Here is a 26,177-nt window from a genome sequence, read left to right on the forward strand (position 1 = left end):
TCATCATCTGTGTTGGTACAATGTGTGAAGACCATTCCTGGTGTTGAATATTGCTAAAAGCGGCGTAAAACCATATTCACTCACTCCTCATCTGTGCATACTAGAAGCAAACGACCGCAAGATCTCTTTGTAATTATCCTGAATAGTAGTTTTTATTATTCTATGGATCATCAGATGTGCTTGCATCGGTCTGTTTTAATTGTCCTTATAGGCTGCAATGGCGCCCACCTTGTCAACTGCTCGCCAGGAATACCTTGATGCCCTGGTTGTAAGTTTGGTTGACGGAGAGGCGTTGTCTAACTGCACCACTGATCACGTGACACAACTGGGCGTGGACTTAATGAGAGGTTTGGAGGAGAAGTACCGCCATGTTGGGGAAGTCATGCTACAAAGGACGGGTTGCCTTGACGATGTTCGAACACTGTACCTCGAGGTAGAGGCACAAGCTCTTGCAGAGTTCCATGCTCACATAAAGGCAACTACAACATCCGGTCATGTTGGTTAGTCACCTTTCTAAGTAAATGACTCGAAGAATGAATTCTAGCAAGGGGTTGCTTTACAAACTTGGAATATTTAAACGATTTTAGTGTTTAGTCCAGTGAGCTTACGTCATGGTCCTGAGCTTACATCTGCTCCTTAGAAACCACTTGTCCAGAGAAATTTGAACTTATCAATAGCCCTACATCGAATCCGATTTTCAGTTTGGCCGCCATGTTGGAAACGCCATTTACATTACTTTGTGTTTATTCAGTTTGTCGTGGATTTGAACAAGTTACAGTTTGGTGATGTCACAAATGTTGACATTCCCTATATATTCAATTTAAATAGAATTTGTTTAAACATGTCTTGGGTGTATGTAAGTGGGGACACATTTTATTCATTGTATGTGACCCTTCCAGCGTTTCAAGTATGTTAGCTCCATAGCCATTCTAGTCGTCTTCGTTTCATTGTCCACAGATGATACCCACCGTCACCGCAGAGCTATCCAGGTGTGCTATACGGATCTGGTTAGAAATATTGACATCAAGAACACCACCCTGTCAGATGAGTTTGTCGCTAAAGGCGCCATCGATGCCAAGGACGCCGACTCCATGACAGGGATAAAGTCAACAAAGGCTGCGAATGAAGCCTTCCTGAAACGAGCTTGCATTATGTTTGCATTTGAACAATTTGTGGATACCTTTCTCCCAACTCTGTCCTCATATGTGCCGGAAGATCTTTCAAGGAAATTACGAGATTTGATGGATTCAGAGCCCCCGGATCTGTCAACAAATGCCCAGTGTGTCAAGTGAAAGCGTATGTCAACCCAAGCCTCATTGCAGATGAATTGTTTGAGATGACTGCCATTTCACTCAACCTACATTCGGACCTAAAGAATCAGACTCTTAGTTCTGAATCCAGGTGGGCACGCATCGTTGACACTGTGAAACGACCAGGAGAGATCGTAGAGGCATTGGAGAAGATTCTTCCGTGTCGTGTCTTTGAGGAATTCAAACTTGGAAGGGTCGACGCATTCGTCTGCAGATGTCCTGTTTCAATGGAAGAAAATGGTATGGCTGAGGATGCTGGGATGGGAACAGCGGAACAGACAGTTCCTAAAAGTCTGCAAGATGAAAGAAACACTGAAACTGCCAATGAAGGTATTTACAATACGCACAAACATATTTTGTCTCCATAAGAGTGAGAGATGTTAGCAAGACGTCAACAGCAGTAACGATGGATGAAGATATATTATACCTTGAATTCAACATGGACGTAAATGGGACGTTTTGTCGTAATCCCATATCAAAGTTGCGTTCCCCAGTTGCCCTCAAGACATAATAGGCCTCAGGTTTAGATTTGTCAGCGCCATACACGTGCTCTGACATTTTACCAAGGTGACACACGCCTCTTTTCAATGAATCCGTTCAATAAAATATTGCATTTAACACGTGGTGTCACCAAATGCTCAAAATTAATTTGTATAATGAAAACGAAAGGTACATTTCTGCATTTGGTTAAAATGGAGTCAATTTGAAGAATAACACGGCCAATACAATACTTGATGATGGATAATAATAAAGAAGTTGCACATCCATATCAAGTGTATTGTATCAACCCTATCAACTTCTAAATGCCTAGCAAACATCTGAATAACAAGGCCTTCTGAATCATCTTCGATATCTTTTGAAAGATTTTGAATTATGTATGGTCAGTTATGGGCACCCGGAGAATAGTGTTATAGCATCTTCTTCTACTTGCGAAGCCGAAATTTCGAACTCACAAGGAAATGGATGATTGGATATTGTATAACAGGGCAAAATATATTTTGGTAGTCTGTTAATATATCTAGCACCGGACCAATTCCGGTGACTAAACGCAAAGGTCCCATGCTTTGGGGGCATAGTGAAGCTTCATCAGCCAGGTCACCGAGTCTGACATCCATATCAGGCGGGTATTTCGACAAGCACCTGCAACTGGACATCCACCATGACACGGAACTCCAAAACATTGTAATCTGGTACAAACATTAATCCTTACTGGAATTAGCAGTAGTAAAGATAGAAATATGTTGTTTGCCGCTCCAATGGAAGTTAGGATAGCAAGCTTAAGATAGATACAAATCAGAACTTGTATTCATAGCTCCAGATATGTCACAACACACCTGGACCCGTGAAGGTCCGGGTTAGAATGAGCCTTCAGTAACCCATGCTTGTCGTAAGAGGCGAGTAACGGGATCGGGTGGTCAGGCTCGTTGGCTTGGTTGACACATGTCATCGGTTCCCAATTGCGCAGATCGATGCTCATGCTGTTGGTTACTGGATTGTCTGGTCCAGACTCGATTATTTACAGACCGCCGCCATGTAGCTGGAATATTGCTGAGTGCGGCGTAAAACTAAACTCACTCACTCACTCAACCTACCTGCCATTTTTACCACATAGCAAAGAATGTCGTTTTACTTTCATATTTACTATACACTAAATAATTCTAGGTACAAACTGCCATGCCCACAGGACTGGTCTTCAACAGGTACATCGCCCGTTGGTGACTTACCTACAAGGAAGAGGACCGGAATTGTTGGAGAAGTTGGACGAAATAAACGCCATCGAGGACTGCGACGTAAGATCAATAGCAGCAATGTCAAATGGGAAGATGCAAGCTGAGGCTATTCTCAGAATTGTTCAGGATACGCTTTCGTTTGGGCAGTTCGTGGAGAAGTGTCTGCCCATAATATCTTCATCCTGTCCTCAGTCAGTGTATGAAGAACTGCGGACAGCCGTGTGGGTAAACTGGGCAATGCCTGAACCCACCATATGCAGTGTGTGTCAGACAAGAAATAGAATTGACCCAAAACGACTTGCAGACATCTTCTTAGAAAAGGAATGTATCACCGTGAACGTGCACAGTAACTTAAAACAAGTGGAATTAGTAAAGAAGATAAATGGGATCTGATCTGTAAGAATGTTCCCCATGACGTCATCCTTGCAGCTCTGAAGGAACAGTGTCCTGGCTTCTACGAAGACGCGCGCTTAGAAGATGTCACCATGTTTGACTGTCACTGCGACAGTGACACCCTCAGCGCCACCCTCACGGACGTCGCCTGCATGGATGATGTCGAAAGTGTTGACGGTGAGTATACCTTTGAGTGACTTAGTGAATGTTGTTATATGCCACAGAAAGCAATATCCCATCTAAGTGATAGTGTGTAACGTACACCAGTGGCTTACGGAATGAGCATGGATCCCCACCGATGACATATAAGAAGTCACGGCACATTGTGACCACACACTTCGGAATTCAACCGCCGTGCATCCCTGAAGATCCCCTAGTTAGAACTGGCTTTCCAGGAACCTATACGTTTGTCATAAATGGCGACCACTGGGATCAGATGCCCTAACATAATCCAGGACACTTTCTTCCCCAACACACTGCCAGTCAGTATATTCTATTCTCTAAAAATGGCAATTCTTTGAATCTATAAAAGTTAACACAAGGGAAACGCATTAACCAAACGTATTGCTTCATTTTCAGGCATCGCTGATGCTCCAGTGGATATTGACTCAGAGAGAGAGAGAGTCGAGGTCTGACCGATCAAAGAGAATACGAGAGATATTTGTACAGCACTGCAAGAGGACCCACAACAGAAGAACAGAAACAGATGACACGCACGTGCACTTCACATGAACAGGAGGACAGGTTCAACAAAAGAATACCTCCGGCCGACAGCACCACCATTTACACACGAACTGGCACCGACAGGAAAGCTGTCGTCACATCTCCTGTTGATGACCTGGGTCTGTATGCCTACTACTATCGGAATGGATTCTTCACACGCCTCTACAAAAATCTGAAGAACAGATGGGCTCGACTTACAGGGGCGACACATGAGTTTGAACAGCCGAGAAGCTTTGTGTTCGATGCGTATGTATTGCATTCTGAAGAAAGCTTTGACTTTGTGAAGGAGATACTAGGTCACGAGGAACTGTCTCATTTCCGGTTCTGTGTGAAAGATCAGGACTTCCTCCCTGGCTGCTATATTGCAGAACAGATTTCTGAACATATCGACAGGAGTCGCACTGTCATTGTGATAAGAGATAGGTGTCTTGGAGACAGTGAGTGGGAAGAATATGAAGCAGCTGTAGTGTGTGGAGCCAATTCCCGGAACAGGACAAGGGTTCTAAACATTCTTTATGACAACGAAACAAACTCCAAAAAGACTAACAGAACTCTTTAGGATAGGGCTTACCCTTTCATTCCCACAATCGGAAGTTAAACGGGAGAGATTTTGGAAACAAGTTGCAAATTTCTTATGCGATGAAAGTTTTCGTTCTCCATATTTTTAAGAGGGCCCGGTACAGAGCAGGCAAAGGTGAAGTCAAGCAACACGAACCATGGTGCCTGTGACTGAACCTGCCAGCATGATCCATGGAGACTATGAACATGGCAGCATAAGCCATGCCGATTGTGACTTAACCTGACAACATGCCCCATGGAGACTATGAACATGGCAGCATAAGCCATGCCGATTGTGACTTAACCTGACAACATGCCCAATGGAGACTATAAAGATGGCAGCATAAGCCATGCCGAGTGTGACTTAACCTGACAGCATGCCCCATGGAGACTATAAACATGGCAGCATAAGCCATGCCGAGTGTGACTTAACCTGACAGCATGCCCCATGGAGACTATAAACATGGCAGCATAAGCCATGCCAATTGTAACTTAACCTAACAGCATGCCCCATGGAGACTATGAACATGGCAGCATAAGCCATGCCGATTGTGACTTAACCTGACAGCATGCCCCATCGAGACTATGAGCATGGCAGCATAAGCCAGGCAGTTTGTGACTTAACCTGAGAGCATGCCCCATGGAAACTATGAGCATGGCAGCATAAGCCAGGCAGTTTGTGACTTAACGTGACAGCATGCCCCATCGAGACTATGAGCATGGCAGTATAAGCCATGCCGATTGTGACTTAACCTGACAGCATGATCCATGGAGACTATAAAGATGGCAGCATAAAAGCCATGCCGAGTGTGACTGAACCTGACAGCATGCCCCATGGAGACTATGAACATGGCAGCATAAGCCATGCCGAGTGTGACTGAACCTGCCAGCATGATCCATGGAGACTATGAACATGGCAGCATAAGCCATGCCGAGTGTGACTGAACCTGACAGCATGCCTCATGGAGACTATGAACATGGCAGCATAAGCCATGCCGAGTGTGACTGAACCTGCCAGCATGATCCATGGAGACTATGAACATGGCAGCATAAGCCATGCAGATTGTGACTTAACCTGCCAGCATGATCCATGGAGACTATGAACATGGCAGCATAAGCCATGCCGAGTGTGACTTAACCTGACAGCATGATCCATGGAGACTATGAACATGGCAGCATAAGCCATGCCGATTGTGACTTAACCTGACATCATGCCCCATCGGGCTATGAGCATGGCAGTATAAGCCATGCCGAGTGTGACTTAACCTGACAGCATGCCTCATGGAGACTATAAACATGGCAGCATTAGCCATGCAGATTGTGACTTAACCTGACAGCATGCCCCATGGAGACTATACACATGGCAGCATAAGCCATGCCGATTGTGACTTAACCTGACAGCATGCCCCATGGAGACTATACACATGGCAGCATAAGCCATGCCGATTGTGACTTAACCTGGCGGTCTACTCCCATTTGTGAGAACTCCCAGTTGTGAGACTCCCAGTTATGAGACAGTGGCGTAGGTAATTAACAACAAAACACACCATACTCCCCTGTCTGATAGAATGGATTCACCCAATAGCTAATTACTGATTTGCTATGTAACTGAATCTTGTGGAGGTAACTTAATGAAACTTTATAAGATAAATTGATTAACATACTCAGGTAAATGTCTTTAATAATTAAACACTTTGTGTAGGTAACTTCGTGATCAAAGAGAAATTAATTTACCTACTCAGAAACTACGAAACTACAAGCTATAGTTTAAGAAATAACTCTGAAATTTACAGTCGAAATGCCCCTTATGCCAAACCCTTTCTACCCGACACAATAAATTTATGGAATGCCCTACCAAATTCCAAAGAGTCATGCAGTCTCAAAGAATTTTAAAACCTAATTACAAAACCGAAAACAAGATTTATATTGATCTTAATTATGGCTCTTGTTTTTGTCAAATCGTTCATTGCTGCCTCAGGCTCGGATCTAGCGACCAAAACGCCGATAAGTATAACAGACATTTAATAGACAGTGCATGTTGCTCTTGTGGATATCAACTACCCGTTATAACCTGGATAATTTTTTGAACGGAAACAAAGAATTTACTCCTTGTGTAAACCAGGAAATAGTTGAATCCGTCCATGATTATATCATCAAGACACAACCTTCAAATTTTCACAGGGAAATACTGAAATTAACTCAACAACCTTCTCGTGATTGATTTGTATTCCTACAATAGCTTGTTAGATACACACAAGTCTCTTATGACTACTTAGCGGTGTTAACATTAGCAGTAATACTTCACCAATCCCAATTCATTTTCATAAATAATAACAAAATATGTTTAAACCAAAATGACTTTCAAACTTCATAATAGTCAATAAAAATGTGTTATCATAATTACATATTCTTCTGAATAAATAAAATATTCAATGAACTATTTCTTCTGTGTAAATATAATCTTTGATAATCTATTTCATTAATCAACTCATCAATGAACTATGCCTCCTGTGGGTACTGGGCTGGGCTGATCCCACTTTCATTGTAGGGATGTGGAAACACCACCTATGTGCACTGAACCATTAATTAATGTGTCTCACAACTGGGAGTTCTCACAAATGGGAGGACACCAGACTGTGGTTGACTTTAGCTCTTAACTAATGTGTCTCACAACTGGGAGTTCTCACAAATGGGAGGACACCAACCTGGCCATCCATCCTGTTTGTAATTGGACCTGGTAACCAGATCCCGGAAGATTATGAATCTGACAACAAGAAGCATGGTCCAGTTTGGTTGTGACTCACTGCAGTCATATAATGGATGCTGCCTGTGGTTGACTTTAGCCCTATAATGCACGCAGACTGTGGTTGACTTTGGCTCTATAACGCACGCAGACTGTGGTTGACTTTAGCTCTATAATGCACGCAGACAGACTGTAGTTGACTTAGCCTCTATAATGCACGCAGACTGTAGTTGACTTTAGCTCTATAATGCACGCAGACTGTGGTTGACTTTAGCTCTATAACGCACGCAGACTGTGGTTGACTTTAGCTCTATAATGCACGCAGACAGACTGTAGTTGACTTAGCTCTATAATGCACGCAGACTGTAGTTGACTTTAGCTCTATAATGCACGCAGACTGTGGTTGACTTTAGCTCTATAATGCACGCAGACTGTGGTTGACTTAAGCTCTATAATGCACGCAGACTGTGGTTGACTTTAGCTCTATAACGCACGCAGACTGTGGTTGACTTTAGCTCTATAATGCACGCAGACAGACTGTAGTTGACTTAGCTCTATAATGCACGCAGACTGTAGTTGACTTTAGCCTCTATAATGCACGCAGACTGTGGTTGACTTTAGCTCTATAACGCACGCAGACTGTGGTTGACTTTAGCTCTATAATGCACGCAGACTGTGGTTGACTTTAGGCTCTATAATGCACGCAGACTGTGGTTGACTTTAGCTCTATAATGCACGCAGACTGTGGTTGACTTTAGCTCTATAATGCACGCAGACAGACTGTAGTTGACTTAGCTCTATAATGCACGCAGACTGTAGTTGACTTTTAGCTCTATAATGCACGCAGACTGTAGTTGACTTTAGCTCTATAATGCACGCAGACTGTGGTTGACTTTAGCTCTATAATGCACGCAGACTGTGGTTGACTTTAGCTCTATAACGCACGCAGACTGTTGTTCACTTCAGTTATATAATGCACGCAGACGGCATATTAAATATTGTGTATAAATCAGTTTAAATTTTAACATGCACCTCATAATGGTGAAACGTCAAAATAATAGTTAGTTAAGGCACCCTCTCTAGCGCATGCGTTTCTGTATACAGTCAGTTAAATTTACCATAGTATATTTTGGTTGTTCTCAAATACACAAGATTTCCGGGTTTTATTATTGTCTTTATCAAACAATACTACACACTTGTATGTGTGTTTCAAGTTTGGTGAAGCGGACGGAAAATCCAGCACCTTGACGTTTTGTGATTTCACAACACAGCTGGGACACTCCAATAGGAGATTCCACCTGAATAACTGTGTATTTTGACATTGTCTTCCACATGAATAATAGACATAATTTAATTCCCATCTTGGAAATGCCGCCCCACGCTTTCAGCAATGGGGATACATCTGGGGACAGTGCAGGCCAATGAATTACCTGGATGTGTTGCTGGGCCAGATACTGCGTGAAAAGTCTAGCTGTGTGTAGCCGTGCGTTGTCATGTTGAAAAGTATGGACATCTTGGTGGCGATTGAACAATGATACGACGTGATTCTGAAGAATCTGGTCACGGTAGTAAAGGGTATTAACTCTCCCTTGACAGACGTGAAGGCAGTCCCAACCCCCCAACCCCCACCCCGACCATGACACTCCCACCACCCCAATGGTCTGTATGAACTACACACTCAGCATAACGCTCACCACGTCTACGCCAAACACGTAATCGGCCGTCAGTTTACGTAGATGAAGACGTGACTCGTCAGTGACTACCACACCATGCCATTGTTGTAACCTTTACTGAACATACCTGTTAGCCCATTGTATACGCTCATCACGGTGTCTTGTCAGTCAGAACTGGTCCAACGTAAGGACGTCGAGCATGGAGCCCTGTAGCGTGTAGACGGCGTCGCATGGTGTCAGCGCTGATGATCCCACGGGTGATGAAGGTCACGGGTGCTGCCTGTCTGCTAATGTCGTCTATGAAGCCTAACGATGGTGGAGTGGCCAAGTCCAAGTTGTCGAGCAATATACCTGCTGCTGGTGCCAACCTGAATCATGCCTAGTGCACGTTCTCTTTCGTGAGGTGTTAACCTCGGCATCTCTCTCCTCGTTTCACAATCGTTAGTGAAGCAATGAGAATCGTTTCTCATACACCTGCTTTTAATGTCACAGTCAGCATGATTTCAAAATGAAATTCGCTCTTTTTTCATGGCGTGGCTGCATGTTGATGCGTTTTGGAATTAAGTCATACTGTGGACAGGAATTTGTTTCTAAAGCAATTTGTCAACTAGACATGCCCTTCGACTTCATGTTCGTCATATTCCTTGATAATTGTGATGCTGAAATCCATCTTGATGAAAATATGGACAATTTTAGACTGGTGCGTCTTCAATGTTGGTGAGTATATATACCACTTGACGCGGGATTTCAGAGTCCACCAGTTCAGTAAAAATATTGTTGGCGAGATTAACATCTTCCTCGTTCAGGGCCTGCTCCATTTTCTCGAGCGATGTCTGTGTTTTAATGTAAGCATGTTCATCATTAAAAAAGTCATTAGGGGTATTAGATGTATCAAACCGTGTTTCTGTCTTGCCTTGTTCCCTGCATAGCTGGAGACAGCCATCTGCACGTATATTGTCCACCTTAGAACACTGTGGTCTGGGGTTTATCACCCGCCTGAATATCTATCTCCTTAATCAGCTCGGATATGCGATGAACCTGAAAGTGTGCACACTGGTCACATGGCACCACAACATAGTCGACTACAGACCTTCCGGTGTAAATTCTTGATTACTAAGTCTACGTTTGCGTTCCTTCCCGTTACGCATTTGACACGTTACCTTGCGTTCCCGTCTGAGGTCACTTCCTTAAACATATGGTCTTTCCTATATATGGAGGCCGTGATGATTCACTATTTTAAGAGTACACTATATTTAGCGTCACGTTATTCCCCTCAATTGATCAGTGTTATATTCATACGTTTGGCAAGTGGCAAGAGGGTAGCCTTCGTATCACAAGCATTTCAAGCTGATTCCTCGAACAGATCAGATCGGTGAAACATAGAAACCTGTGAGTAGAACGGAGACCGAAGGTATGTACGTGTCGGTAGATATGTAACTATAAATACAACCTCCTTATAATGTCCCACATACCAGTTAGGGACCGAGATGTGTGTGTGTGAGAGAGTGTGTGTGTGTGTGTGTGTGTGTGTGTGTGTGTGTGTGTGTGTGTGTGTGTGTGTGTGTGTGTGTGTGTGTGTGTGTGTGTGTGTGTGTGTGTGTGTGTGTGTGTGTGTGTGTGTGTGTGTGTGTGTGTGTGTGTGTGTGTGTGTGATGATGATGATTTTAATGGGGAAGGTAGGCGGGCCGGGTCATCAATCTTGTAAACATGCACAGGGTTCAGTTCATTTTCTGTTACTACAACAACGCCATTATCCCGGTTATAGACACCAACTTGACAATGACGGGGTCAAGCCGCATTGGGCTTGTGAAGAAACGATATAAATATATATATAGACCTATTGTGATAATACAATTGCGTGTACTTTTTTGGGAATTCCCACAGATCTAACGGGACGCTACAACCGTAGTAGCGGACGGGGCTCTGGAAGAAAAACACAGCTACTGGGGTGTGAGCAAATAAAGTTTAGTACTCAGTTTAAAGCTCTGTAAATACAGCAGCGTAAGGGGTGGTACTGTTCAAATGAAGACCACGCCTGGTGGGGTATGAGCTGTGACAAGTTTATTGCTCAAATATACTGTATATTTTATTTTCACCCTGTAACATAATGATATACAATGATCAATAATCAATGACACACTCATTATCACATCTATACCAGTCAAATTGCACATTATAGTTACAGATAATAATTATATGTCTGTCTAAATACAGGCATATCTATATTAAGACATAGACATGTATATTTAATGTGCTACAAATTACATAAAACTGCATAAATTCCAATAAGACATGATAAATGATAAATATATCCAGTTCACAAAAGGTATTATGCAGATTATCAGCAGCAAAATATCACAATAATAATCATGATAGAAAATACATAATTATCCACACATATTTGTGGCAATAATATACATGAAATGTAAACACAGTAGAAGGATGAAATACCTACCAAATACATGGTACTCAGGCGATAGTGAGCATCGTCTACCTTTGTGAAACAGCATGTCCCATCTATAAGTAATAGCATATGCGTCTGGCAACGGGTAGCCAATGCAGTTCTCTTAACCTGGGGTGATGTGGTCTCTTCGAGGACAACGAGTTATTATCCTGGCGGCTGTGTTTTGTATAACCTGGAGTCGATGAACCAGGGAAGCTGTTATCCCAAACAAAAGTGAATTGGCATAGTCAAGGCGAGATATGACTGTTGCTTGAGTGAGAGTTTTGGCGGTTTCATCTGAAAGATATCGTCTTAGTTTACCAATCTGATGAAGATGATAGTGAGAAGACTGGCACATTTGGGTGACCTGCTTGTTCATGGTCATGTGGGAGTCAAAAACAACTCCTAGATTCTTCACTTGGGAAGAGGCAGGCACATTCTACAGGTCCAATATTGACTGAGAATTCTGTCATACGTCTCCTGTAAGTGCTTTGGCCCAGCAATGAATACTTCCGTTTTGTTGTCATTTAGTTTAGGTTAATTCTCATCAAGTTCTGATGTCACTGATGCAGCTTTCAGCTTCGTTACTTGTCTCTTGAAGTGATACAATCCTGGAGGCGATACAGCTCTGGGTGTCATCTGCAAAGCACTGAAAGTCAATGCAGTGGTTCCGGAAAACATCACCTAGTGGCAACATATAGATGGTAAACAAGAGTGGTCTTATGACTGAACCCCTGTGGAACGCCATATGATAACCACCTTTCTTCTGACACGGCCTCACCCACTTTCACTGACTGAGTTCTGTTTACTGCTGTAAGTAATCACATACCTTTAAGTTTATTTTGCTAACCTATTCGAATATCACAAGAAAACATACATCATTCTATAAAACAAACCTGCATAATTAATATATATATATATACCATACAGTACAAGCATTTTTCTGTGATATGCTTACAAATATATACAATAAACAGTTATTAAAATAATATAGGATTTCAAGTGGCACAAACATTACATGTATCAACAAGTATACAACATGGCCGACAAAGATGGCTGTTGAGCAGGCACAAATGCTTATGTAATTGCCTGACTGTAAACATGGTACTTTATTACTAATAGACTTATGATAATAATCCGGATGCAGTAAACCTGAAAATCATGCCTAAAAACACACATTATTTGACTGACACTATGTTTAAAACACATTCATGCCTTCACATCACTCAATATTATAACCTAAGCAAGAATAATATTTATAATATAACTATACTTAAATATTAGAACCTACATAATATGTTTTATAATTAAGTTAACTAACCTGGAACAGAGGGAAATTGTGACACAAAAGAAGAGAAATCATACGTCCGTCAAAATGTCATGTCATATGTTTAAGGTGCCTCTTGTGCAGCTTAGGTGGTAGACTAATTTAAAATGTGATGATGTTAGTGGAGAAAACAGACAATCAAGCTTGAGACAAATACCAAACATCCTCTAATAAAAGCCTAATCCAATAAAACTACCACAACCAAACTATTTAAAGATGATACTGTACTTACACAAATAAATAAAATGTAAAATATGACACTGCCACGCAAATATTATGTTAAAATACTATTAAAACACGAGAAAGATTAATATCATGAGACATATCACATAGTATCTATGAATTATACGTGAATATAGAAAGGGAGCAGTAGCTACAGGTAAACTGAAAAGATTAACTGGGGAAAACTAAAATGTATACTTTGGAGGCCGACACATTACTGTCTCCACAAATTGTCAAGATATAAAGTCAATATATACAATATGTACACCCAACTTACCACTGTGTGGCAATGAGCTGACAACTTACAAAGCAGTCAGTATTCAGTCGGGATATCCGACAAATGTTATGTCCATAAGCAAACGGAATAATGGCTATAAAATTAAAAGTTCATGAATTAACAGAGATTATATTAGCTTCAAATCTGGTAGAATATCAAAACGTTTAAATATACTTATATACTAATCATGAACTACTAGTCAATAACTCACAATAATTTGCAAGTTAATTTCTGGTTTAACAGAGAAATATATTTTATTAATGCATCTTTTTGAAACAATATTTAAAATGTTATTCATTTATTAGTTCATCTTTTTATCTAGCACAATTTTCCTCACAGACTTAAAACAGAGCTATTACGAATAGATCACATCAACGTACACACACCACTGCAAACACCATCTCCTCATCATCTGTGTTGGTACAATGTGTGAAGACCATTCCTGGTGTTGAATATTGCTAAAAGCGGCGTAAAACCATATTCACTCACTCCTCATCTGTGCATACTAGAAGCAAACGACCGCAAGATCTCTTTGTAATTATCCTGAATAGTAGTTTTTTATTATTCTATGAATCATCAGATGTGCTTGCATCGGTCTGTTTTAATTGTCCTTATAGGCTGCAATGGCGCCCACCTTGTCAACTGCTCGCCAGGAATACCTTGATGCCCTGGTTGTAAGTTTGGTTGACGGAGAGGCGTTGTCTAACTGCGCCACTGATCACGTGACACAACTGGGCGTGGACTTAATGAGAGGTTTGGAGGAGAAGTACCGCCATGTTGGGGAAGTCATGCTACAAAGGACGGGTTGCCTTGACGATGTTCGAACACTGTACCTCGAGGTAGAGGCACAAGCTCTTGCAGAGTTCCATGCTCACATAAAGGCAGCTACAACATCCGGTCATGTTGGTTAGTCACCTTTCTAAGTAAATGACTCGGAAGAATGAATTCTAGCAAGGGGTTGCTTTACAAACTTGGAATATTTAAACGATTTTAGTGTTTAGTCCAGTGAGCTTACGTCATGGTCCCGAGCTTACATCTGCTCCTTAGAAACCACTTGTCCAGAGAAATTTGAACTTATCAATAGCCCTACATCGAAGCCGATTTTCAGTTTGGCCGCCATGTTGGAAACGCCATTTACATTACCTTGTGTTTATTCAGTTTGTCGTGGATTTGAACAAGTTACAGTTTGGTGATGTCACAAATGTTGACATTCCTTATATATTCAATTTAAATAGTATTTGTTTAAACATGTCTTGGGTGTATGTAAGTGGGGACACATTTTATTCATTGTAGGTGACCCTTCCAGCGTTTCAAGTATGTTAGCTCCATAGCCATTCTAGTCGTCTTCGTTTCATTGTCCACAGATGATACCCACCGTCACCGCAGAGCTATCCAGGTGTGCTATACGGATCTGGTTAGAAATATTGACATCAAGAACACCACCCTGTCAGATGAGTTTGTCGCTCAAGGCGTCATCGATGCCGAGGACGCCGACTCCATGACAGGGATAAAGTCAACAAAGGCTGCGAACGAAGCCTTCCTAAAACGAGCTTGCATTATGTTTGCATTTGAACAATTTGTGGACACCTTTCTCCCAACTCTGTCCTCATATGTGCCGGAAGGTCTTTCAAGGAAATTACGAGATTTGATGGATTCCGAGCCCCCCGGATCTGTCAACAAATGCCCAGTGTGTCAAGTGAAAGCGTATGTCAACCCAAGACACATTGCAGATGAATTGTTTGAGATGACCGCCATTTCATTCAACCTACATTCGGACCTAAAGAATACGACTCTTAGTTCTGAATCCAGGTGGGCACGCATCGTTGACACTGTGAAACGACCAGGGGAGATCGTAGAGGCATTGGAGAAGATTCTTCCGTGTCCTGTCTTTGAGGAATTCAAACTTGGAAGGGTTGACGCATTCGTCTGCAGATGTCCTGTTTCAATGGGAGAAAATGGTATGGCTGAGGTTGCTGAGATGGGAACAGCGGAACAGACAGTTCCTGATAGTCTGCAAGATGAAAGAAACACTGAAACTGCCAATGAAGGTATTTACAATACGCACAAACATATTTTGTCTCATAAGAGTAAGAGATGTTAGCAAGACGTCAACAGCAGTAACGATGGATGAAGATTTATTATACCTTGAATTCAACATAGACGTAAATGGAACATTTTGTCGTAATCCCATATGCAAAGTTGCGTTCCCCAGTTGCCCTCAAGACATAATAGGCCTCAGGTCTAGATTTGTCAGCGCCATACACGTGCTCTGACATTTTACCAAGGTGACACACGCCTCTTTTCAATGAATCCGTTCAATAAAATATTGCATTTAACACCTGGTGTCACCAAATGCTCAAAATTAATTTGTATAATGAAAACGAAAGGTACATTTCTGCATTTGGTTAAAGATAATAATAAAGAAGTTGCACATCCATATCAAGTGTATTGTATTACCCTACCAACTTCTAAATGCCTAGCAAACATCTGAATAACAAGGCCTTCTGAATCATCTTCGATATATTTTGAAAGATTTTGAATTATGTATGGTCAGTTATGGGCACCCGGAGAATAGTGTTATAGCATCTTCTTCTACTTGCGAAGCCGACATTTCGAACTCACAAGGAAATGGATGATTGGATATTGTATATAACAGGGCAAAATATATTTTGGTAGTCTGTTAATATATCTAGCACCGGACCAATTCCGGTGACTAAACGCAAGGTCCCATGATTTGGGGGCATAGTGAAGCTTCATCAGCCAGGTCACCGAGTCTGACACCCATATCAGGCGGGTATTTCGAAAAGCACCTGCAACTGGACACCCACCATGACACGGAACTCCTAAACATTGTAACCTGGTACAAACATTCATCCTTACTGGAATTAGCAGTAGTAAAGATAGAAATATGTTGTTTGCTGCTCCACTGGAAGTTAGGGTAGCAAGCTTAAGATAGATACAAATCAGAACCTGTATTCATAGCTCCAAATATGTCTCAACACACCTGGACCCGTGAAGGTCTGGTTAGAATGAGCCTTCAGTAACCCACGTAAGAGGCGAGTAACGGGATCGGATGGTCAGGCTTGCTGGCTTGGTTGACACATGTCATCGGTTCCCAATTGCGCAGATCGATGCTCATGCTGTTGGTCACTGGATTGTCTGGTCCAGACTTGATTATTTACAGACCGCCGCCATGTAGCTGGAATATTGCTGAGTGCGGCGTAAAACTAAACTCACCTCACTCAACACACCTGCCCTTTTTACCACATAGCAAAGAATGTCGTTATACTTTCATATTTACTATACACTAAATTATTCTAGGTACAAACTGCCATGCCCACAGGACTGGTCTTCAACGGGTACATCGCCAGTTGGTGACTTCCTTACAAGGAAGAGGGCCGGAATTGTTGGAGGAGTTGGCCGAAATGAACGCCATCCAGGACTGCGACGTAAGATCAATAGCAGCAATGTCAAATGGGAAGATGCAAGCTGAGGCTATTCTCAGAATTGTTCAGGATACGCTTTCGATTGGGCAGTTCGTGGAGAAAGGTCTGCCCATAATATCTTCATCCTGTCCTCAGTCAGTGTATGAAAAACTGCGGACAGCCGTGTGGGTAAACTTGGCAATGCCTGAACCCACCATATGCAGTGTGTGTCAGACAAGAAATAGAATTGACCCAAAACGACTTGCAGACATCTTCTTAGAAAAGGAATGTATCACCGTGAACGTGCACAGTAACTTAAAAACAAGTGGAATTAGTAAAGAAGATAAATGGGACATGATCTGTAAGAATGTTCCCCATGACGTCATCCTTGCAGCTCTGAAGGAACAGTGTCCTGGCTTCTACGAAGACGCGCGCTTAGAAGATGTCACCATGTTTGACTGTCACTGCGACAGTGACACCCTCAGCGCCACCCTCGCGGACGTCGCCTGCATGGATGACGTCGAAAGTGTTGACGGTGAGTATATCTTTGAGTGACTTAGTGAATGTTGTTATATGCCACAGAAAGCAATATCCCATCTAAGTGATAGTGTGTAACGTACACCAGTGGCTGACGGGATGAGCATGGATCCCCACCGATGACATATAAGAGGTCACGGCACATTGTGACCACACACTTCGGAATTCAACCGCCGTGCGCTCCTGAAGATCCCCTAGTTAGAACTGGCTTTCAGGAACCTATACCTTTGTCATAAATGGCGACCATTGAGATCAGATGCCCTAACATAACCCAGGACACTTTCTTCCCCAACACACTGCCAGTGAGTTTATTCTATTCTCTAAAAATGGCAATTCTTTGAATCTATAAAAGTTAACACAAGGGAAACGCATTAACCTAACGTATTGCTTCATTTTCAGGCATCGCTGATGCTCCAGTGGATATTGACTCAGGAGAGAGACAGTCGAGGGCTGACCGATCAAGGAGAATACGAGAGATATTTGTACAGCACTGCAAGAGGACCCACAACAGAAGAACAGAAACAGATGGCACGCACGTGCACACTTCACATGAACAGGAGGACATACCTCCGGCAGACAGGACCACCATTTACACACAAACTGGCACCGACAGGAAAGCTGTCGTCACATCTCCTGTTGATGACCTGGGTCTGTATGCCCACTACCATCGGAATGGATTCTTCACACGCTTTGTGTTCGATGCGTGTGTATTGTATTCTACAGTAAGCATTGCCTTTGTGCAGGAGTTACTAGGTCACAAGGAACTGTCTCATTTCCGGTTCTGTGTGAAAGATCAGGACTTCCTCCCTGGAGGCAGAATTGCAGGACAGTTTTTTGAACTTATCGACAAGAGTCGCACTGTCATTGTGATAAGAGATAGGTGTCTTGGAGGCAGTTGGTGGGAAGAATATCAAGCAGCTGTAGTGTGTGGAGCCATTTCCCGGAACAGGACAAGGGTTCTAAACATTCTTTATGACAACGCAACAAACTCGAGAAGACCAACAGAACTCTTTGGGATAGGGCTTACCCTTTCATTCCCACAATCGGAAGTTCAACGGGAGATATTTTGGAAACAAGTTTGCAAATTTCTTATGCGATGAAAGTTTTTGTTCTCCATATTTGTTCTCCAGCTGTCTGAAGCGCCTGGGTTCAGTAAGCTTAAGGTGCTGGGATCGAGCCCACCTGTGGCCGGGCGGATACAGCAACGTGCATTCCAATGTGCAATTCAAAGTACTGTGACTATGTGTCCCAGTCCACCCAGTTGTTAATGGGTACCGGGGTAGGATGGGAAAACAACATTAACTCGGCGTGCCTAGTGATCCCCCAGGGAGTTGAGATTGACAATACGATGTGCCGTTGAGATTGACATCCAATGGTCAAGGGAAAAACAACTTCGGTAGCGCCTTAGAGTAATCTAGAAATAGTTCAAATAGGGCACTATAGAAATGTGGAATATAATGATAATATAATAATATTATTTTTTATCAACACATTTTCATCAGATGCAATGATAAAAAAAAAGACATTTAATGATTGAAGTTATGTAAGAGAGTTCTCTATTTCTCAACTTCATAAATGGTATTTCATTATGAATTACCTGAGTTCATTAGATAATCTTCTTTGACTGACTTGGCAATGCCCTTTTTTCAATTTACTTTAGAATTCATTAGTTACACTTCCTTGACAGAATGGCAATGTCCTTTTCCAGTTAACTTTACAACACTTCATCACCGATCTGTTCTGCTGTTATTGATTCAACCGGCTAGTTGAATAATTCCCTGAAACATAGATCGTCCTGAAACTTTTTCATGGCAACAGCTTTTCCAATTCCATGGATTCTTGATGTCGTATCACAGCCAAAACAACATGTATGAACAAGTTCTGACAAGCGTCTTCTCCATGCTTCTTCTTGGTTTCGCTGATATTCCAAACTGGAATTCTTTTCAAAGAACATTTCTTGGGGGTTGACAGCACGAAGATATCATGCGATTCCAGTAGATCCGTGTCGTCCCCTTTGACAACTGTTGATGGCATGCCAATGAAACTGCTGTTTGAACTATCACAACATCAGCATCACCAGGGACCTGAACTGTGTCATATCCTTCAGCTAGGTGATAGGAACACATCATGACGAACTGTTCTTTGTTCTGAACAGTGGCGAGGATGACTCTTTCTTTGATTATAAGATCAGACTGTCATCAAATTTACCTGTTGGTCCGAAAAGTCCACCAATCCGCCTCATTTGTGTTGTATACTTTCTCGATGAACTTGAGTATCCATTGAACACAACAGTATCTCTGTCATAGTGTATTTTGACATATGTGCAGTACATGATGCACAACTCAGCATAAGATTCTCCACGTGGCCAAGGTAGAGTATGAAGCAAAGTCCCTCCATCGAGAACATAAACAGCATCAGAAGCTTGACCAGGGAAAAACCATCATCCAATGTTGATATGAATGAACCAGGGCAGGTTTGTTTGCTTCCTAGCGGCAATCAGAAACCGTTGAAACACTAAAACTGGACCAGTGTTGCAGATTTCTTCTTATTTCTCATTCATTTGTACAACTTGATCTTCCTTCATGACAACTTGATCTTCCTTTTTGAGACACGTGAAGGTTTCGGGTTAGAATATTGATTTTCAGTAACCCATGCTTGTCGTAAGAGGCTTGTAACGGGATCGGGTGGTCAGCCTCGATGACTTGGTTGACACATGTCATCGGTTCCCAATTGCGCAGATCGATAATCATGCTGTTGATCACTGGATTGTCTGGTCAAGACTCGACTATTTACAGACCGCCGCCATATAGCTGAAATATTGCTGAGTGCGGCGTAAAACTAAACTCACTCACTCCTTTTTGAATTTGAAATCGCCAGTGGCTGTGTTTGTCATAGAGTCCAAAATAGAGCTACCAACACAACATGCATCATCTGCATTCACAGTTGCACTCTATATGCAGTGTTTCTTGAAGGAAATGGAGTAGTTTCATGCCCACATTCTTGTCTCTCTCCTGTCTTTGTGTAGTTCAGAGTTTCTGTTTCTACTACTTGTATGATGACTCATGGCATTGCTGACTTCCATGCATGATGGCACTGACATAAGTCTTTGCGTTTCAGCCATGCCTGTCCCCCCTTGTAAGTCCTCCGTTTGTCTTAATGCTCCGCATGAGCACCTGTTCAATCACAAGATCTGTTTAAGGTCCTCCCCAATAGCGATCGGAACGGCATATAACATGATGACCTGAGTTGAAGAGTTTTCAGGTCTTGGGATGTGTTCCTTGCAGGGGAAGTCATCAACTGAACGTACAACTGAACTGATTTGGTATTCAAGTTATGACAATAGACTTTAGGTGCATCTTCCCATTTCCAAATTTTTCAGCTTTAATGAAATTCCGCAAGATATATACCATGTTCATATACTGGATCCAGGGTTTCGCTGTCCTCATATTGCTCAGTGCATCTTTTTCTTGGTTTAACTGATGGTGAATGTTCTTTATGTTGGTGAAGCAGATACTTCACCAACAGTCAAGGATTCACTCACCAGCTCATTGTACAGCACTGCCGCCATGTTGAGATCGTCACCATCGCTGTTTTAAAGGGGAGTGGCAAGGTCAGCTTCATCAGAAGGCTTACAAAACCTAGGAAGGTTCACGTTAAAAGCTCTTGATACCAACAGTGCACTGAGAGCTGTGGCTACAAGAAAGTGAGCTCGAATTGCTCTGGCAACGGCTTTCCCTGTTAGTATGTAACTAATTGTGTAACTGGCATATATCACTACCAGAAGTTCAAATATCCTATCCAGACATGATATTTCGAATCAATGTTAGTGAATTAAAATTTATAGCACCTCAGATGCATTTCTAAATGTTTGGTTTTATTTTTTAAAATATAAAAGTACAATGTTTTAAAATTAATAAAATATTGTTTTTAGCAGATATCTATTTTTACATAATCGTAGCATACACATACATGTGGATGTCTGAAACGATTTTCATAATTTTCAGAACGTTTTTTTAAGATAAAACAAATATGATGAGGCTAATACGTATTAAATCATATATCTTTGAAAAGCCTGTAAACATAGCTTTTATTTGATATATAACATGACACAATTGAGTATATTACAAAAAAGTTTGCATTTCCATCTAAGATTTCGAAAGCGAAGATGACCCCTATGACCTTGAGGGTCGAATTTGACCTTATTCCACCACTGAGATTTTCCTCGACTTTTTATATGTTATAAAGGAATGGTTCACGGTCTTAAAACAGTTGAAATCATTTCTGTTGCAATTTGTGGTGGGTTAGGTCAGAATCTTACCAGGATGACTGGACTAATGGAGACTATGAACATGGCAGCATAAGCCATGCCGATTGTAACTTAACCTGACAGCATGCCCCATGGAGACTATGAGCATGGAAGCATAAGCCATGCCGATTGTGACTTAACCTGACAGCATGCCCCATGGAGACTATGAGCATGGCAGCATAAGCCGTGCCGATTGTGACTTAACCTGACAGCATGCCCCATGGAGACTATGAACATGGCAGCATAAGCCATGCCGATTGTGACTTAACCTGACAGCATGCCCCATTGAGACTATGAGCATGGCAGCATAAGCCGTGCCAAGTGTGACTTAACCTGATAGCATGCCCCATGGAGACTATGAACATGGCAGCATAAGCCATGCCGATTGTGACTTAACCTGGCAGCATGCCCCATGGAAACTTTAAACATGGCAGTATAAGCCATGCCGATTGTGACTTAACCTGACAGCATGCCCCATGGAGACTATGAACATGGCAGCATAAGCCATGCCGATTGTGACTTAACCTGGCAGCATGCCCCATGGAGACTATGAACATGGCAGCATAAGCCATGCCGATTGTGACTTAACCTGGCAGCATGCCCCATGGAAACTATAAACATGGCAGTATAAACCATGCCGATTGTGACTTAACCTGGCATCATGACCCATCGAGACTATGAACATGGCAGTATAAGCCATGCCGATTGTGACTTAACCTGGCTATCCATCCTGGTTGTAACTGGACCTGGTAACCAGATCCCTGAAGATTATGAATCTGACAACAAGAAGCATGGTCCAGTTTGGTTGTGACTCACTGAAGTCATATGATGGATGCTGCCTGTGGTTGACTTTAGCTCTATAATGCACGCAGGCTGTGGTTGACTTTAGCTCTATAATGCACGCAGACTGTTGCTTACTTCAGTTATATAATGCACGCAGACGGCATATTAAATATTGTGTATAAATCAGTTTAAATTTTAACATGCACCTCATAATGGTGAAACGCCAAAATAATAGTTAGTTAAGGCACCCTCTCTCTAGCGCATGCGTTTCTGTATACGGTCAGTTAAATTTACTATAGTACATGTATTTTGGTGAAGATCTAGCCAAGTCTTGGTTGTTCTCAAATACACAAGATTTCCGGGTTTTATTATTGTCTTTATCAAACAATACTGCACACTTGTATTGTGATTCAAGTTGGGTGAAGCGGACGGAAAATCCAGCACCTTGACGTTTTGTGATTTCACAACACAGCTGGGACACTCCAATAGGAGGTTCCACCTGAATAACTGTGTATTTTGACATTGTCTTCCACATGAATAATAGACATAATTTAATTCCCATCTTGGAAATGCCGCCCCACGCTTTTCAGTTGCCAGTGACCTTTCTCTCTTAAGGAACTCAAACAATATCATGAAATGAAAGGTGAGTGGATGCCGTTTTACTCCACAAGCCGCTCTAACTTCATACAAGGGCATTGGCTGCCGGAAATCTGTTCTAAGAAAAATTCCACTGATGACAAATGCGTACATGGAGGTATTAATGTGAATTTTAATGACGACGCTGTCTCCAGTTTTACTTTCATCGAAGCTAGCAGTGTGGGGCGGCATGGGAATTGAATTACGTCTATTATTAAGGACAACTGCTATGCCAAATGTCCCTCTCTCCTTTTCACTTCAAAAAGTATTTGCTTAGATGACCACATCGGATGAGCGAGGGCAAGCTGTGCGCTGCGATGTCGGTTGTGTAACAAAAATATGTTGATTTGTACCAAACGTATTGCGGTACGCATCGCGAACAGTGCTAAAGTTCTGCAGAATATTATGAACTGTTAACATTGGAATACTTCTCAAATTATGCAACTCCTTAGCAGATGCAATCTCACTAATATAGACGATTACGGCGGTCTAATTCGGCCTTGACAAACCACTGAAACGAAATGTCGTCTGCTACTCTGTGGTCACCTAACAAAGTTATAATAAAAACAAACATTGCACAATTGAAGACGTATCGAAAACCCTTTTTCATTCTGTGCAATTATGAGATCGAAAACAGACCATTTCAAACCGAAGTATTTTTCCGGATTTGTAGGCACAATAGCCTACTGTATATAGATATTCCGATAAATTGGCCATTCGTGCCGTTACGGCAAGTATACGGGTTCTGTGATAGAGTGAAGTAAATGAGAGTAATTCTCTCTTAGGAAACACCAGGAATATCAAGGAATAAAGGAGTGAGTGGACCTAGACTCGTTTTACTCAACAAATTGTTAAAAATTTATACAAGGTTTATCCGGGCCACGCGAGTTATACTACGCACGCAGTAGGCTGCAGAAGGTGTATCTGCTCCGATGATACGCATGGCGTTTGGTCTACGGCAGAGGAGACAAACGGGATCGGATAGTCAGGTTTGCTGACTTACCTGAAGCATGTCAGCGTAGATCAATGCTGTTGTCAGTCACCGGACTATGTGTACCAGCCTTATGACTGTCCGCTAGCTGGATTATTTATGTGCACGGAGTTAAACAACAAATTCAATATGATACGCTTGCAAAGACAACCTGTATAAAGAAGATGGTTACTGAAGAAATAGTATAGACATTTGGGGATCGAACCCGGTAAGGGTTTATGATGAGTTAAACCCAACAACTTGGCCAACCCAAATACTACCCCGTGAGACAGAGATCTCGAAACTCGATCTCGGTTGTCATGGTTATTGCATATCTGTCACGACAACTCGTAGTGAGAGTAGTCTAAATAAAACATGATAGGAAGGCTAAATTGTTCCCAAGGGACTAATATAGGCATGGACATAATTGTTACCGTAAGCGGTAATTACTTTCCGGACAAAGCACAGCCATGCATCCGTTTTGAATAAGGTAAGGTGTGTCTGCTCAGCAAGGTGACTGAATTATGCTGACACGAATGACTAATGATATGACACAGGTGTATGTTTTAAAAATAACATACTGTTTCCATATGTGTTCGGGTTTATAAACATCCTTTTGTGGATATATTTAATTCACAATTCGGGTCAAAGGGTCCCGATGTATTTCTACTTCGTTGATTCGTTACACCCATGGTTCAGTTAGGAGTCAGAGACCTTGGCTTACTGTTCCGTGTAGCTATGGGTTTCAGATTGATCAGCATCGTTGCTTGGGTTAGGGTTAGGATTGCTGAACCAACCACCCTGTATACATAACGCTACAGTCACACGATTGTTAGACCAACCACCCTGTATACACAAGGCTACAGTCACAAGATTGCTGGACCAACCACCCTGTATACACAAGGCTACAGTCACAAGATTGCTGGACCAACCACCCTGTATACATAAGGCTACAGTCACAAGATTGCTGGACCAGCCACCCTGTATACATAAGGCTACAGTCACAAGATTGCTGGACCAGCCACCCTGTATACATAAGGCTACAGTTACAAGATTGCTGGACCAAGGTCACAAGATTGCTGGACCAGCCACCCTGTATACATAAGGCTACAGTCACAAGATTGCTGGACCAGCCACCCTGTATACATAAGGCTACAGTCACAAGATTGCTGGACCAGCCACCCTGTATACACAAGGCTGTATACATAAGGCTACAGTCACAAGATTGCTGGACCAGCCACCCTGTATACACAAGGCTACAGTCACAAGACTGCTGGACCAGCCACCCTGTATACACAAGGCTACAGTCACAAGATTGCTGGACCGCCACCCTGTATACACAAGGCTACATTTACCAACCACTGAACCAACGCCCCTGACTGTGCATTACGGTACCAGGTTACATGACTTCACAAAATTATTATCGACCACGGTGAACTTGAACCGAACGTTTGATTGGCGTGTTTTGTCATCCCCTCAACCACAGGGGTTCGAATCACTGTTTGGTCAATAATTTTTAAAAATAAAAATCTATAGTTTTTGCAACCGTATATTGTTTTTATATGTTATGAGTAACTTATATTTCAAATTTGAACGAAATCGGTGAAGAAATGGATTTTTTGGAAAAACTCTCACGCTACACTCATTACATAAAATAGTCACAAGATCGCTGGACCAACCACCCTGTATACACAAGGCTACAGTCACAAGATTGCTGGACCTCCCACCCTCAGAAATAGGCAAGGTATATGTCGTTGGCGTATTTCTGAGGGCGCCGTTAGACAATATACAGAGCGTATTCGAATTACAATCTTAGCTCCCCAAGAAGTATACATCAAACGATGTCCGTTAGTCTAGGTGTCTCATTCGCATCTCTGTATCAGAATACTCTCCCATACCCATTCGCTGCTCGATCAATACAGATGAATTTCGAACAAAGCCTGCAAGAAATCTTTGCGAAAAGAAAGTTTGTGTTACGACAGCCTGCCCCGGGGTAGTGAGCGGAGTTGATGATGCCGGCGTAATTGCAATATCTCGCTCTTCCTTCTATCTTCAGACAAGGCTTGTCGACGCTCAGATTTGGCCCACGTCGCTTGCGGTGCGCTAATTATAGTTCATTCT

General features: G+C 42.2%; 2 protein-coding genes and 1 long non-coding RNA gene across 3 annotated transcripts; 2 read left to right on the forward strand and 1 right to left on the reverse strand.

The window, feature by feature from the left end:
* Window positions 1–1,114: 1,114 nt before the first annotated feature.
* On the forward strand, window positions 1,115–3,433 carry LOC124273047. The gene is made up of 2 exons (XM_046708261.1): window positions 1,115–1,640; window positions 2,973–3,433. The coding sequence occupies exons 1-2, from the start codon at window positions 1,337–1,339 to the stop codon at window positions 3,431–3,433; spliced, it is 765 nt and encodes a 254-aa protein (XP_046564217.1). The 5' UTR covers window positions 1,115–1,336.
* A 2,082-nt stretch (window positions 3,434–5,515) lies between these two features.
* Window positions 5,516–22,421, reverse strand: LOC124273050. Its single transcript, XR_006897527.1, has 4 exons — window positions 22,385–22,421; window positions 22,129–22,192; window positions 6,045–6,172; window positions 5,516–5,917 (listed from the first exon to the last, which is right to left on the reverse strand). It is a non-coding gene; the product is annotated as an uncharacterized LOC124273050 (long non-coding RNA).
* On the forward strand, window positions 10,344–18,465 carry LOC124273048. The gene is made up of 5 exons (XM_046708262.1): window positions 10,344–10,541; window positions 14,017–14,305; window positions 14,764–15,447; window positions 16,721–17,359; window positions 17,761–18,465. Exons 2-5 carry the CDS (start codon window positions 14,023–14,025, stop codon window positions 18,459–18,461), a joined length of 2,307 nt encoding a protein of 768 aa, XP_046564218.1. The 5' UTR covers window positions 10,344–10,541; window positions 14,017–14,022; the 3' UTR covers window positions 18,462–18,465.
* Window positions 22,422–26,177: the final 3,756 nt, after the last annotated feature.

This window comes from Haliotis rubra, unplaced genomic scaffold (assembly GCF_003918875.1).
Source record: "Haliotis rubra isolate DU_JTF1 unplaced genomic scaffold, ASM391887v1 Scf176, whole genome shotgun sequence".
In the NCBI taxonomy this organism is placed as follows: Eukaryota; Metazoa; Mollusca; class Gastropoda; order Lepetellida; family Haliotidae; genus Haliotis; species Haliotis rubra.